This window comes from Tupaia chinensis, unplaced genomic scaffold (assembly GCF_000334495.1).
Source record: "Tupaia chinensis unplaced genomic scaffold, TupChi_1.0 Scaffold144197_2, whole genome shotgun sequence".
Taxonomy (NCBI): domain Eukaryota; kingdom Metazoa; phylum Chordata; class Mammalia; order Scandentia; family Tupaiidae; genus Tupaia; species Tupaia belangeri.
In genome coordinates this window covers 303426-318641 of record NW_006204055.1, presented here as the reverse complement: position 1 = coordinate 318641, position 15216 = coordinate 303426, and the positions used below count along the sequence as shown (strand labels likewise).

Genomic DNA, 15216 nt, shown 5'->3' with positions numbered 1-15216 from the left:
TCTTCTACGGCGCGCACGACTCTGGATCCGCTGCCGGGCCCGTGCCCGTGCCCGTGCCCTCTCCAGGAAGTGCGCGGCTGGAGAGCGGGGCTCTGTCTCACTCCAAGACACTGAGCCAGGCTGGGCGCGAGGTGTGCTGAGCGACGCCTCCCGTCTGCGCCCCTGCACCGCCCAGCCCTCCCCTTCTCCAGCTCCGCGGGAACCCTGGGAATCCTCCTGGACGCGGCCCCACCGCCGGCCTCCTCACCCGCCCCTTCTGAGGCTCCCGCGAAGGCCACTCCGCTCTTGCACTCACTTGTCCTCATTGTCGGACATGACGCTCTCGCCGCACCAACCTCACTCCGCGCCCACCCGCCCGAGTAGAGACCCCAATCTACGCGCGTCCGCTTCGCGCGGAGCCACGCGTTCCCTGCGCCTGCGCAGTGACCCACAGGCAAGCACTTCCTGGAGGCTGGCGGGAGCGGAAAAGGCGCGCATGCGCCAAATGGCGTGCGCTCGTTACCATGGTGCCCGGAGCCGCTAGTTGCAGGCGCTACCCGCCCAGATCTTGGTATTTCTGCGGGCGCCGGCGAGTGCCGGTCAGGTGCCGCTGCGGGGCCGTGATGTGGGGAGGGGAAACGCAGGGGGTCTTACTTTAGAAAGAGGGTTCCGTTTGGGCGTGTTTCTCAGTGGGTGTGACCGCGGCTGTCTTAACGTTCCGTTTCTCCGGAGAGGGCTTCCCTGCCACGGGCGCAGGATCGGGATAAGGACTGTGTCCCGCGAGGATCCGCCACCGTCGCGATATTACCTGGCGACATCACGATTCTCGATCCCAGCTCCCAGGCTTCAGGGGTGTCGGGGTTGGGGGAGCAGAGATCGGGGCTGGGTGACGGGATGTGTCTTTGCGTCTTTCCTTCTCAGGGCCCTCCCATGGATTCACAGGAGAGGGTGGAGGCAGTGACCAAAGGCACCGGGTTCTGGCGCTCCCCCAGACCGGCCACTTACACCCCAGGGACCTGCGAGCTGCTCAGAGGTCAGTGCGTTAAAAACTAGTGGTGAGGGGCCAGCAGGTGGCGTGGTGGTGAAGGGCGCTGGACTTCCACATGGTCAACCACGGTTTGAATCCCGGACCTGGTGGCTTTCTTTCTCTCTCTGTGTCCCTCATATATACACACACACACACATATATATACATACATATATACACACACACACACATATGTATATATATATATAAAGTTAAATAAAATAATTCTTTTTTGAATGGTTTTTGCTCTAGGGCACGTGCACTTGCCAGAGAGAGAGACAGAAAGCGAGAAATCACCCCCCAGGGGTTTGGCCATGCCGCAGTCCCTTCTCCTCCATTCTCCTCTTGGGACCTTGGGCACTCACGCACACGTGCCTGGTGTGAGTTTAAGCCACCGGGTCTGGGACTCAAACCACGGTCGACTACGTGGGAGTCCAGCAATATAGCCATTACACTAAAAATTATAAAAAAAAAAAAAAAAAAAAAAAGAGGGACCAGAAGTTGGCATAATGTCTGTGTCGCTGAACTCCCACATAGTTTAAGCCACCGGGGTTCGAGTCCCGGACCCTGATGGCTTAAACTCACTCCAGGCGCATGTACATGTATGCCCAAGATCCCAACAAAAGAGTGGAGGAGAGGGAACAGCAGTTAGAGTAATGGCTATGTCGCTGGAATCCCATGTAGTCGACCGCAGTTTGCGTCCTGGACCTGGTGGCTTAAAACTCAGGCCGGGCACGTGTGCGTGCGTGCCCAAGATCCTGAGAGGAGAATGGAGGAGAAGGGATTGTGGCGTGGCCATCCTCCCTGGGGGGTGATTTCTCGTTTTCTGGCTCTCTGTCTCTCTTTCTGGAGAGCGCACGCACCCTATAGCAAAAACCTCTCCAAAAAAAAAGAGGAGAAGGGATTACGGCGTGGCCATCCCTCCTGCGGGGTGATTTCTTGCTTTCTCTCTTTCTGTCTGTCTGGCAATCTCACGCATCCTATAACAAAAACCTCTAAAAAAACAAAAAAAAAAAAAAAAAAAAAAAACAGCGGTAGGGGCCCAGCAGATGGTGTAACGGTTACATGGCTGGACTCCCACATGGCCAACCACAACTTGAGTCCTAGACCTAGTGACTTAAAACTCATGCTGGGGGACCAGCAGTTGGCATAATTGCTATGTTGTTGAACTCCCATATGGTTGACCGCAGTTCGAGTCCCGGACCTGGTGGCTTAAACTCATGCCAGGCATATGTGCGTGCGTGCCCAGGATCCTGGGAGGAGAATGGAGGAGAAGGGATTGCGGTGTGGCCATCCCCCCAGGGGGTGATTTCTCGCTTTCTGTCTCTCTGTCTCTCTGTCTGTCTGGTGATTGCACACGCCCTATAGTGAAAAATCTCTCAAAAAAAGAAGAAAGGTAACATGTAATAAAAATGAATTAAAAAAACAGAGACTTTAAGTGGAGATGAGTGCTATAGAAAAAAATGAAGCAGGAAAGGGAGCCAGGAATGCTCAGGGTGGGAAGGGGCGGGAGGTGACAGAATAATTACCCCTCTGGAGGGCAAGATGCAGGCGTGTGTCTGCAGCCCCAGAGGCCTCACCAGGGCATTCTCTCACAGTGATGATGAAGGAATCCAAACTGACTAACTTCCAGCAGCGCCACATCATGGACACCGTGAAAAGTAAGGGGCTTCCCGGATGAGGGGCTGGGGCCACACTTGTAATGTTTCTCCGTGCTCAAGGGAAAAAGACATCATTTTAAAAGACAAAGAAAAAAACAATAGTATTTCTGACCCTCGCTCCTGGGAAGTGACTTCATGGGGCCTTTGCATCTTCCCTGGGCAAAGGTCTTGGCACAAAAATAAGCCCCTGCAGTCCTGCTGTACTAACTTTCCCAGGGACCGTGGCCCAGCCCCGCTCTAGCTAACCTTCCCAAAGACCATGGCCCAGTGGCTTTCTGCCCAAAACAATCACACTGTCAGGTCTGCAAATATACCCCGTTACACATATACCTTGTGAGCCCCCCAGACGAAACATGCATGAGAGGGTCTTCGAGACATTCATGGAAAATGAGCACTGAAAACTGGGGGGCCACGTGGTGGTGCAGTGGTGGCCAGCTGGGCCCACATGGGAGGGGTTCTGAATTCATGTCCTGGGACCTCCCTGAGCACAGTAGGTGCGCATGCCTGTAATCTGAACAGCTGGGGCTGCAGGGCCAGGGGGGTTACAGACTGGGGATCCTGTTGGGGAGGTACTTCTCACTCTATTTCTAAGAAAAAGAGGGAACCAGCAGTTAGCGTAATGGCTATGTCGCTGGACTCCCACGTAGCTGACCACGGTTCGCATCCCGGACCCGGTGGCTTAAAACTCACGCCAGGAGTGTGTGTGTGCGTGCCCAAGATCCCAAGAGGAGAATGGAGGAGAAGGGATTGCGGCGTGACCATCCCCCCTGGGGGTTGATTTCTCGCTTTCTGTCTCTCTGTCTCTGTCTGTCTGTCTGGCGAGCACATGCGCCCTATAGCAAAAACCTCTCAAAAAAAAAAAAGAAGAAAAAGAAAAAAAAGCATAAACTTTTTTTTTTGCACCAAAATTTAAACTCATAGTTTACATTTTCCACAAACTCTTGAAACCTTTTTCTTGGGGACCAGCAGATGACTTAATGGCTGTATCATTGGACTCCCATGTAGTCGACTGTGGTTCGAGTCCCGGACCTGGTGGCTTAAAACTCACATTGGGTGTGCGCACATGCATGCCCAAAATCTCAAAAGGAGAATGGAGGAGAAGGGATTGCGGCGTGGCCATCCCCCCTGGGGGGTCATTTCTTGCTTTCTGTCTGTGTCTCTCTGTCTTTCTGGCGAGCACATGTGCCCTAGAGCAAAAACCTCTCAAAAAAAAAAATAACAACCCACTTTTTTCTTTACTCATGATAGAACATATGCACACACATATGAGAGAGGGGAAGATGAGCTCCCTTCACAGAGCCCAGTCATGCCACGATGTTCCCGCCTGTGGGCTCTGGGCACTAGCACGCATGCCCAGTGTGCACTGGGCTGAACAGGCCCGGATTTGAACTGTAGGTGTCACGTGGAATCTGGCTTCTCTTGACCAGCACATTATTATTTTTTCTTTCTTTCTTTCTTTCTTTTTAAGAGAGATTCTTGCTACAGCACATGCGCACACTGGAGAGGCAGAGAGACTGAGAGACAAAAAGCGAGAAACCACCCACCAGGGGAATGGCCATGCTGCAATCCCTTCTCCATTCTCCTCTTGGGATTTTGGACATATGTGCCCATTCACTCGGGAAGAGTTTTAAGTCACCAGATCCGGGACTTGAACTGCAGTAGACTGCGTGAAGTCCAGCAAGGTAACCATCATCCCATCTGCTGGTCCCTAGCAGTGCATTTTCTGCACCACTGGGCCAGCCCTTTCCACAGACTTTTTGAAGTTCCCATGTTAATTCATAGCTTAGGAAAGACTGGAAAGATACATTTCAAACAGCAGAACCACACCATGCAGCAAGCAGGGGCTGCTCTCAGCTGGGCTTTTCAAGTAATCGAGAAGGAGCCAAGTGACCAGATGGCTGGCCTGAAGGGGAAGCCCTGGTGTGGGCAAGATAGGAGGATGGACAGCAGGAGGGATAAGCACCACCTCCATCCCAAACGGCTCTCCCCGCCAGTGGACCAGACAGAAAGCATTAGGGACCTACCGATAGAAGTGAGAGCACCAGTTCAAAGACGCCATGTCCAAGGGTGTTTATTGCAGCATTGTTTGAACGAGTAAAAACCAAACAAAAAAGGTGAAAACAACCTGAATTTCAGAAAGTAGGAGGCTATCTGAATAAATAAAGTATTCTAAAGACTAGTATAAAGCTGTAAAAAATAAGTTATATATAAACCGAGTGACCTGGAAAGATGTCCGTGATAAATTGTTAAGACAGCGTTACTGAATTTAATATGGTGTGATCCAGTGTTTCAAAAATGCATCTGCATGCACACGTAAGCTATATGCACATACGCTTCTGAACAATTCTGCATAAGCATCACAAAGCATCGGAAAGGGCCAGGCGTGGAGGCGCATGCCTGTAACCTCCGCCACGTGAGAGGCTGAGGTAGGAGCATGGTGAGTTCCAGCAGCCTGAGCAACACAGTGAGACCCCGTCTCCGAAAATAGAGAGACCACCAGGTTTTTAGTGTTACTCACTGAAGGGGTGGGAAGATTGCAGGGGAGAAAGACAGCTTCTCTGTGTGTTGGGTTTGTAACAAACAGCCATCACTATTATGAAGAGCAAACAAGAACAAGAGCCCAGGGGTTCTCCCCACCCCTCTTCCTCCCCCAGGAGGAAACACTTTGCCCCTGCAGTGCAGCCCAACATCTAGCCAGAGGGCCTCGCCTCCCAAGCAGCCAGCCTCAACCATCTACCTGCCTCCCATCCTGACAGCCCGCTCCCACCCCCGGCCGGCCAGCCTGTGCCAAGCCAGCGGCGCCTACAGCCGGGAGCAGTTCAAGCCGCAAGCCACCAGTCAGTGAGAGGGCTGGGCTGGAGACCCTCTTCTGTGGTCTGGTGGGAGGGGGCAGCAGCCCATGGCTGGTGAGCACATGGTCTATCTGCTTTCACACCCTTTATCCAAATGCACTGGAGTCTTGGCACATGCTAGCTTGGGGGGATTCGGGGAACAGGGGAGCTTTTTACTTTTTCAGAGCTTTCTCATGAACTAGAATCTAGCCCTGATAACACATTTGCCTTCGGATCTCATAGCTACACTCCCACCCCTCACCTCACCCTCGAATGGAGCCCCCTGCACTTCCGCCCACTTCCTAGAGCCGTTATCCCCCTTCCTCGGCATCTGACATACTCTTGGTCCAGACCCACGACCTCTCCCCACCACCCTATACACAGAGGCCCCAGGTGCCTGAGTTTCTCAGCCTTGCTCTGCACCAGAGTGTATGTGTGTCTGTGTGGGCAAAGCTCTGTTCTTGAGTCCATCAGCCTCTATCTTAACATGGCAGGCTCAGGTGTGTCCAGGTAGCAGGTACCAGGATGTGGAAGCCTTGGCCATGTGACCCAGGCAGCCAGCAATAAGCTCACCCAAGTGAGAACCCAGACCATGAGCGGGGGCAGCCCTCATGCCTTCACTGGGTCACCTCTGAGCCCTATAGGAGATCTGGAAAAGGAGAAACACAGACTGCAAACTATCCTTGCCACTGGGAAGGAGCCGGAGGAGCGGAAAAGAAAGCCCACTCCCACTCCCGGGCGACAGGAGGACCCAGCCCCTGAGGTGGACAGGTTTGACGAACGTGAGCCACTGCATGCCAGTTATGCAGTTATGGGAGGGGTGGTGTGGGTGTGAGGGAGGGGCCCAGACTGGATGGAGCAGGGTCTCCCTGAAGGCCAATGAGAGAAACTTGACAAAACTGGTTCCTGTCCCCAAGAGGGGCAAGCCACAGCTACAGCCCCGCAGCCCCACCGGGGCCCCTGCCCCACACGCTGACAGCCTTCACCTCTGTCCAGTGGTGAAGGAAATCCAGGAGAGGAAAGAGTTCCTGGCTGACATGGAGGCGCTGGGGCAGGGCCGGCAGTACCGAGGGCTCATCCTTGCGGAAATCTCCCAGGTAGGAGACCAGGGCGGTGGGGAGGGGCAGGGGCCTGCTGTGACAGCTGTGGCTCACACCTCTAGTGTTCCCTCTGCTGCCCTTGCAGAAACTACGGGAAATGGAAGACATTGACCACAAGAGGAGTGAAGAACTTAGGAAGGCTCTTGCTACCACTTAATCTGTGTCCAGGGACAGGGACGGGGCCCCAGCGCTTTGCCATGCAAGGCCACTCCAGACATACACACTGGCCTTCAGCCATATCAAATGGTCACATTGCACTGCCCTGAACTACAGACCCCAGAGTAAATACGGGACCCTCGATACCGCCCAGGGAGGCCGGGCCAGCTGCTGGAGCCTCTGAGCCCAGTCACAGACCCAGACTTGGAGACTCCTCTGGGGGAAGAGCCCCATACGCAGTGTCAGGCAGGCCCCCAGTCCACGTCTCAGCACCTGGAACCTGTGCCTGAGGGCATCCAAGGGACCCTCCTCTCACCACTGCCAGCATTGCTGTCCTCCTTACTGAGCTTTGTGAACTGAGAAACACAATTTCTTTCTTGCCTGTCTTAGGACCTATTTATGTGACTTTACAGCCTTGGGCAAATGTTTAACCACAATGATTAATTGGCCAATAAAAAAAAATGTAACATGGGTCATTATGAGTACCATTTTGTTTTCAGAGGGATAAGGCTTATTTGTTCTAGGAGTTAGAATCTGTCCGGCACAGGTGGTTTCTAGCCACCTGTTTGCACATTTCAAGTGGAGGTGAGAACAGTACTCTTGAACACCCACAGCTGGCTGCTAAGACGAGTCTTTATTCCTGTGACAACCAAGGTCCAGATGCCCAGCCAAGGGCACTGAACTAACAGGAAGCCTGCTTAGGGTGGAAAGTTAGCTCTTTCGGGTCAGGTAGGTGGTGTGGTGGTTAAGGTGCTGGACTCCCACATGGCCAACTGTGGCTTGAGTCCCAGACCAGGTGGCTTGAAAATCACACCAGGCACGTGTATGCATGCTCAAAATCCCAGAAGGATTTGCTCTCTTCAGTGGGAGCACATGTGTAAAAACCTTTAAAAAAAAAAAAAAAGTTAGTTTTTTTCCATTAAACCCACAGAAAGAAACACAAAGGATGGCAGGGATCAAGCCTGTAAGGGACCTAGTTTTGGAGTTCTAACCCCAGCATGTGCCATGTGACCTTGGGCCACCCGCAGCCTCAGCCTTTGCACACCTGCGAGGCACTGCCTGAGGGCTGCTGCTGGTGAGTCAACCCACAAGCACAACAGCCCAGCCCTGCCTGGCACCAGGCCAGCAGTCCCTGTCCCTGACACGGATGAGCCCTGCCTGCTCTAGTATTCTGCCATTCTCCTGGCTCCATAAATCACCAACATTTGGAAATACCGAGCAGTGCACCTGGAGGGAGGTGCATCCTGTTAGGTCACACGACCCAAGCTTTGGTTTGCAGAGTAAATATGGCCGCATGTCTGACCTGAGCGACACCAGCCCCATTAAGGAATGTGCTCAGAAGCTCCGCGGGAAGCCTGTGTACCCACAGGCCCCCAGAACCTACGGGCAGAGGGCACCGTGAGCAGGACCGATGTCCTTCACCTCGGAGGCCCTGCCACAGGAGCCAGGGCAGCAAAGTGGGGACAACTTCAGCCCACTCTTGCCAACGCTGGATTTAAATTCACGTCAGTTACCATTTACAAATCACACACACACAGATTGGATTTCCAGCTTCTTTTGAACAATGGAAATGATCTGGCAACGCTGAGCCCACATTCATTCCACTGGTGACTCATGTGGGGAGAGTGTCCCTTGAGCTGTGGCATGAACACTCCAGTTCACCTCACCCCACCACCCTTGTCTCCAGACACTGGGACAGGCCATCAGAGCCATCCCTCAGGTAACATTCCTGTGTTTCCTGCCTGGTCCGTGGAAGGCCTGGGCCTTGGCAACCCCAGCTTCGGGTCAGCAGGCACGTTTGTAAGGAGATGGCCAGAGGCTCTAGAGGTGGGGAGCCACCTCTCCCTGCAGAGGAAGGAAGCCCTGAAGGTGGCAGGCACTGAGGCCCAAGCCCTAGTTGGCCTCAGAGCCTCCCGGGCAACCAGAGAGGCCTAGCCATGAGGCGTGGCAGAAGTGGGCAAGAAGGCAGACGTGACTGTGGCCCAAGGCCACAGGGCACTGGCAGCTGAGGTGGTCTGTTTACTGCTGGGGAGGGGAATCCTGGCGAGTTAGGACAGTGCGGTCTCTCCCAGGGGTGCTGAGGGAAGGGGCCTAGTGGCATCCCAGGGTAGCTTATAGCAACAGTGCTCTGACTGAGAGCTGCCGGCACATTCTCTGGGGAAAGTGGCTGTCCCCGTGGCTCTTCCTCTCCCAGACAGCCCACAGGGAAATGGCCCTCTGCCCTTGGGTGGAAGCAAGTCAGGGAAAGGACCGACAACAGGAGAGAGACAGACTATTGGTCAGATCAATGGTGACCACGGCAACTGGTCCCATTTCTGGGCCAGGGTGGGAGAGGGCCGAGCTTGCGGTCAGACTAGACGTGTTAAGCAGCCAGGATTAGCACCTACTTGAAGCACACCCTCCCCGGGCTGGTGATCAGGGTCCAGAACTGCAACCAGGGCCTGCTTCTCAGAGGGGCCACAGCCCTGGGGGACAACGCAGGCACCCGATAGCCAGCACGGCCTCACAGCCCTGTCATGGGGAGTGGGGCTTCCTGGGTAACAAGCCTGAGATGAGAGATGCATCTCCTAGAACTTTGGGGAAATGAAGAGGGATCCCCCCATCAGGCCCATTCATGTCTGAGCACACACCACAGGCCACTCAGTTACTAACTAGGGACTTCACAAACAGGGCTCCTGAGTGGGGAGGGACAGAGAGGCAGGGGCACCTGCATTGGACAGGAAGACAAGATCGGAGCCAGGCTGGGGCAGGAAGCAGCCGATGCACCAAGCCCTGCCAGCTGGCCTGCCCAGACAGGTAGGGCACAGGGACAGGGCCCCTGGGCTGGACATCTACCTCGGGCAGAAGGTAGACAGCTAAGAATGCCCCTCCCTGGCCCCTGGAGCCTGCTTGTCCCTGGGCCAGTCACAGTGTCTGGAGTCACCAGGATCAGACCAAACAAGGCGGAGTCCAGCCACCTGGGGCTCAGAGAAGGCGGAGGGAAACTCTGGCCCAGACCAGCCGGAGGACCCTGAGGAGGGAGAGGCCATCACGCAGAGGCTCCCTCCCCTACATCATCTTTCCTCGACCGAGCTGGGAAGCAGGGTGCCCCAGCAGCGGAATGGCCAGGGCTAATCCAGGAGGGCGGCCCCCAGCAGGCTCCCCTGGCTCTTAGCTCTTGTCCCCAGGAGACTTGCTCTTGGCGTCACGCTTGTTCCCCAGCAGCTTCAGCACCTTCATGGTCTTGAACTTCCCCTTCTTCTTGCCCTCGGGCTCAGCTTCCTTCTGGAACTCTGCAGCACAGAAAGGCTAGCACTTAGCAAAGTGGGGAGAGGCGCCCATTAGGGCAGGCAGGGGTAGGAGGGGCCCAGAGCGTGTGGCCAGCAGGCTCGGCCCAGGCCCGCGACCTCCCACATGGAACCCTGAACAAGTCACTTCATCGTTCTGAGCCTCTGTTTCTTTATCCAGAAGTTGGAGACCATACCCCCTGCCAGTTTGGGGAAAAAATCGGGAGATAAACACATGTGAAAGCAGTCTGGGAACTCTGAAGCCTAGCAAACGTTTATCTTTAAAAGGCTCAGGCAGGGGGCCAACAAGATGGGGTAGTGGTACTGGACTCCCACATGGCAGACCACAGTTCAAGTCCCAGACCCGCTGCCTTAAAACTCATGCAGGGGGCATGTGCGTGTGTGTCCAAGATCCCAGGAGGATAAGGGACTGCAGCGTGACCAACCCCTCTGGGGGATGATTTTTCACTTTCCCTCTCACTGTCTCTCACTGCCTCCGTCTGTCTCTGGCAAGCGCACACACCCTACGGCAAAAACCTTAAAGAAAAAAAAGCCTTCAGGGGCAGGTGGACGCACAGTAGTAGTACAACTGGCCCACGTGGGAAGCTCTGGGTTCATGTCCTGGGACCTCCCTGGGTGAGCACATTCATGATTCAGGTCAACTAGGGTTTGCGGTGGATTGTGGTGTGAGGACAATGTTGGGAGTGTATGCGTGCGTTTCAACCTCTCAGAAGAAATACAAGTAAACCTAGGGGCCGGCAGAGGGCGCTGGACTTCTGCATGACTGACCACGGTTCAAGTCCTAGACCTGGCGCTTGCTTTCTTGCTTTCTCTTTCTGTCCCTCTCTGGTCAAATTAAAAAAATAAATAAAGTTAAATAAAATAATTCTTTGGAAAAAACAAAAAAAACTACAAGTAAACCTTAAAAAAAAAAAGGCTCAGGCTGGCTCTGTGGACTGATGGTTAAGGTAAGCAGATCCACATGTCCAACCGCCCAGTTCAAATCCCACCCTCGGCAGCTTGAAAAGCACGCCCGGCACACATGCAATCTTGACAGGAGGGAGAAATGCAGAAGACTGCAATGAAGCAATTCCCCATGGACGATGCTCTTCCTCTCCCTCTCTCTTTTCTCTGTCTCCCTGGCTGGCACCACACCCTCCGGCAAGTCGGAGAAAAGGCCCGAGTCAGCTAGGCTGTGGCTCACGGCTTTGTGGTCTATGACAGAAACACAGACAAAGCTGAAAGAAACCTCAGGAATCCCCTGTCCCAGCCCCTGTTTTCAAAGTAAGGACAGTGTGGGCCTTTGGAAGGGACTGCCCCCACCTGAGCTCTGTGCAGGTGCCAGGCCCCAGGCTCGGGACTTCGCTGCGTTACCTTAGTAACCCTGCACACCCCTGACCGCCCCCATGTGACAGGGATAGTGAGCCCGGAGGGCAGAAGCGGCTGGCTCTGCCACCCAGCTAGTAAGTGCCAGCGCTCAGACTAGAACCCAAGCAGTCTGACTTCAGCCTGAGTCAAGACTTAACCACAAGGCCACAACGTGAGTCACTGCTGGAACCCAGGCCCCTGGCTCACAGCCAACGCCCTTTCATTGGTTCCAGGCATCGCCTGACCCCCAGCAGGCCCTGCTCTGCAGCCCACAGGCCCCACCCCAACCAGCTGCAGTTCTCCGGGAGGAGGGCAAGTAAGGCGAACCTCCCCAGGAAAATGCCCCCACCACAGTCCTCCCTGTGGGCTCCAGGGCATCCTGCAGCCACCCCTAAGCTGGCCATGGCCTTCCCAACTTTGCTGGTCTCACCACACATGGCCTTCTCTCCCCACCATGCCTGCACCAACCCTCCGTTCAGTCGGCCTCACCCTCCAACCCCAGGCAAGAAACGCGCGAGTTCCAGGGGGCCTGAAATCCCAGCCTCACCAGCCTCACCCCTTACCTTTCTTCCTGATCATGGCTTCCAGCATCTTGTCTTCCTCCTCCTCCCTGGAACGAGAAAGGGGAGCTGAGCGCCCAGATCATCTCTAAGCCCTGTCCGAGTCCACACGGCTGGGCAGAGGTGTGCTGGGCTCGTGGTGAGGGCAGGGCGGGCCTGGCCCTGGGTGTGGGGCTGTCTCAGGCTCTGCCAGGGAGCTGCCCACCCAGGAGCCCTAGGCACGGCCATGTCACCTCTGCCGGTCCTCATCCAGGCAGTTGACAATGGCATTGCGCTGCTCGATGAGGGTCACGATCTCCTGCATCAGCACCTTCTCGCGGCCCCGGTCCTCCTCAGTCCAGTCCTTCTCTGCCCAGGGAGAGATGGTGGTGTGATGGGGAAGCCCTCTCCTCCCCAGGACCCAGGCGCCTAACTGCCACAGGCCAGCCCCATGCTAGGGACAGGACGGAGGAGCCAGACAGGGGCACGCGTGTCCTTACAGGGAGGCCAGGGTATTGGCTGTCCATCTGCCATGCCCTTCAAGGGCCCAGGTGGGAACAGCACAGCACATGTTCTGAGCACGGACCAGCGCATCCGGGGATTTCCTGCTCACGTTCACCTGCCACATTCACCCGCTCAGCAAGTGACCACTATGGGGTTTCTTGCAGGAAGCAGGACTCAGGTGGGCCAGAGTGAGGAAGGGCGGAGACAACAGGGATGCTTACACGGGAGGAGCGGCATGACCTGAGTGGCACATTGGGGCATCTGTCCCAAGCTATGGAGGAGGGTAGACCAGAGGGGACACCAGGGCCAGGGAGCCCAGCCAGGTTTCCCAGACAACTGCACAGCTGCGGCCCCTCCAGCCTCCCTCCCTCAAGGCTTCGAGCCGTCACCCAGGCCCTCCTATGCCTGGACAGTCTCTTCTCCTTCCGGCTGCCAGCGAGGGGGCCACGCTTGGTCCTCTGTCCACTGCACCCGCCAACACAGCCCTTATCTGGACTAACTATCCCGAGGCCCCTTCAGTCACTGCCCATCCCTACCTTCCTCCTTGCCAAACTCAGGATCAGGTGCCCGACCTAGCGCTGGGGACAGAGCAAGGCCAGCCCCACTCTGCTGCTCCTCCAGTCTGGGACCTGGCTGTTATGTCCCCAGTCTATCTGCGGGAGACAGGCTGAGGGAAGCTGAGGCCTTGACCAGCGTCACACAGCAAAGGTGGGGATCCTATTTGAGCCCAGGCAACCTCACACGGCCAAACAATGGTCCTTATGGTGTCTTGTGGGTTCTCCGACCTACCCAAGGTTTTATAAACCAGCTCACCCTCCGAAAGCGGCGGCCGGGCCAGGCTGACAAGCCAAGGGCTGCCCTCAGCGGAGGCTGGGGAACAGCAGTATGCCCCAGCCCGCCGGGAAGGCAGGAGTGCTGTGCCCAGTCCAGCCACAGGGTGTCGCTGTGGCTCCAGCTGAATGGTGGCCACGCCCTGACCTCCCAAGGCCTGGGAGTGACTCACAGAGGGCAGTAGAAGCCTGGGACATTCTGTGGCTTTTCCTAAGTTCCCCAGGCCACAGAGAGGAACCACTGTCCCAGCTGCCAGGAGGGGCTGTGTGTACAGAGTCAGGCTCTGCTCAGATATGGAGAGGGCCCAGCTCTACCGCCAGGGGGTGGGGGCGTCTCTCCCTGTCTCTGGCTCTGCATCCTCATAGCAAGTGGGAACCACAGACGGGACCGCCCAGGGCAGGCACCACGCCCAAGGGTGGGCAGGCGGTCAAGAGCCCTGGCTTCCAGCTCTGCCTCTCCACAGCCCGATGGTCTCTGCCCACAGCTGCAGCCACGCACGTCGCAGCCACAGGACACATAAGGGGCTCTCCCTCACCAAACCCTGACTCTGCCACGTGACAACCATTAGCCATCAGGCCCTCAGAGGGGACATCCTCTCTCTTCTGTCCCCATGAATACCCTACAAGAAATGGGTGCCATGCTCGGCCCTCCCTCCACAACGCCTGTCACCGCAGGCCTCCCCATCCTGACACAAGTATCCCGAGGCTCCTTGGACTGGTGCCCTGTTCCCCCTATGGGTACCTTCATGCACATCTCACACATGAACCACTGGGTCTCCGTGACCTGCCCAAGGTCACTCGGCAGTTAGTGGCACATCATAGGACTCTCTGAGCCCACACCCACAAGCCAGGCTGCTCCCAGGCCTGGTGGTCACCCACAGCCGTCACCCTGACACTGGAGGTCTGCACCCCACTGTCTGCGTGCATCCCTCTCCCACCCTGCCTCAGCTCTAGTTTATCGCTGTTACAACCGCTCTGTCCTCAGAGAGGCCCAGACAGCCCCTCCACTCCTCGCCCTGCTGCCAGCAGCCAATGTACCCTGCACGCCGGCCCCATGCAGCTGTGCTCGCCCTCCTCTACCCTGCTGCCTGTGTGCCCCGCACGCTGGCCATGCTCCACCTCTGCCCGGCAGGCTGTGCCCCCGGCTTACGGGCCCGCGGCTGCGCTCACCGGGCTTGTTGAGAAGGCACCGCAGCTCGTACTCCACGTCAGCCTGGCGCTGCTCCAGGTTCTGCTGCTTGAAGCTAGAGGGTGGGAGGAGGCGACTATGAGTGGTTCTGGCTGCCCTGCTGCCCTGCCTGGTGCCATCGCCCATGGGGAAGGGGCAGAGGGAGGCCTCAGTGCTGAGCTCCGGGGACACTCACACGTAGATGAGCTCCGACTCCCTCCGCACCAGCAGGTGCTTCTCGTGAATGAGCTTGAACCAGTCTACCAGCATGTAGTCCTCACGGCCCTCTGCAAGCCAGACACTGTGAGGCTAGGCGGCAGCAAAGGCTAGGCGGCAGCAATCCCACTCCCCCAGCAAAGTCCCCCCAGCCCCAGCCCTGCCGACCCAGCCCTGCCGACCCAGCCCTGTCGACCCAGCCCCAACCTTGTCACCCCAGCCAGCCCCGTCACCCCAGCCCTAACCCCGCCGCCCCAGCCCAGCCCTGTCACCCGTCACTCCACCACGCAGCTTCTCCTCCAGCAGGACCCCACGGTGCTCCAGGGCATCCAGTTGGCGCTCGATGGCGTCCATCTCCCCGTGGATGTCCTCCTCAGGGATGTACTGGTCTGCCTGGACCTGCCCACAGCACTGTGGTCACCAGAAGGCCGGCTGACCGTCCCCCCACCCGCCTGCCTCCTGCGGCTCAGGCCCTGCCAAGGGCTTTGTCCTCTTTCCGGGCAGCGCTGGCTGCTGTGGCCCCCAGGGCTAGGGGCCTGTCCCACAGGCCGTGGAGGGGGGGGGGGGGGGG

General features: G+C 56.7%; 3 protein-coding genes across 9 annotated transcripts in view; 1 reads left to right on the top strand and 2 right to left on the bottom strand.

Moving 5' to 3' along the window:
- POLR2F (RNA polymerase II, I and III subunit F) overlaps positions 1–423 on the bottom strand; it is a 13782-nt gene extending 13359 nt beyond the window's left edge. For all 3 annotated transcript variants that reach the window (XM_006166242.3, XM_006166240.3, XM_006166241.3), the window contains exon 1: positions 296–423. In XM_006166242.3, the coding sequence (XP_006166304.1) occupies positions 296–315 (20 nt within the window). In that variant the 5' untranslated portion in view covers positions 316–423. The remainder of the gene's footprint in view (positions 1–295) is intronic.
- CUNH22orf23 (chromosome unknown C22orf23 homolog) lies at positions 417–7226 on the top strand. 5 transcript variants are annotated; one of them, XR_003547492.1, is made up of 7 exons: positions 417–578; positions 901–1012; positions 2605–2667; positions 5322–5504; positions 6143–6269; positions 6495–6595; positions 6684–7226. XR_003547492.1 is itself a non-coding variant. In XM_006166243.2 (7 exons), exons 1-7 carry the CDS (start codon positions 504–506, stop codon positions 6753–6755), a joined length of 744 nt encoding a protein of 247 aa, XP_006166305.1. In that variant the 5' UTR covers positions 417–503; the 3' UTR covers positions 6756–7226. The 5 variants fall into 5 exon arrangements, 4 of the variants coding, with proteins under 4 accessions (XP_006166305.1, XP_027623171.1, XP_006166307.1 ...); XM_006166243.2 differs by having other exon boundaries at positions 6143–6280; XM_006166245.2 differs by having other exon boundaries at positions 471–550; positions 6143–6280.
- Positions 7227–8293: 1067 nt separating this feature from the next.
- MICALL1 (MICAL like 1) overlaps positions 8294–15216 on the bottom strand; it is a gene marked incomplete at its 5' end in the record, with an annotated part of 44139 nt that continues 37216 nt past the window's right edge. Inside the window, 6 exons of the mRNA XM_027767369.1 lie at positions 8294–10026; positions 11952–11998; positions 12182–12296; positions 14432–14505; positions 14626–14716; positions 14918–15044. Coding sequence (XP_027623170.1) covers positions 9905–10026; positions 11952–11998; positions 12182–12296; positions 14432–14505; positions 14626–14716; positions 14918–15044 — 576 coding nt within the window. The remainder of the gene's footprint in view (positions 10027–11951; positions 11999–12181; positions 12297–14431; positions 14506–14625; positions 14717–14917; positions 15045–15216) is intronic.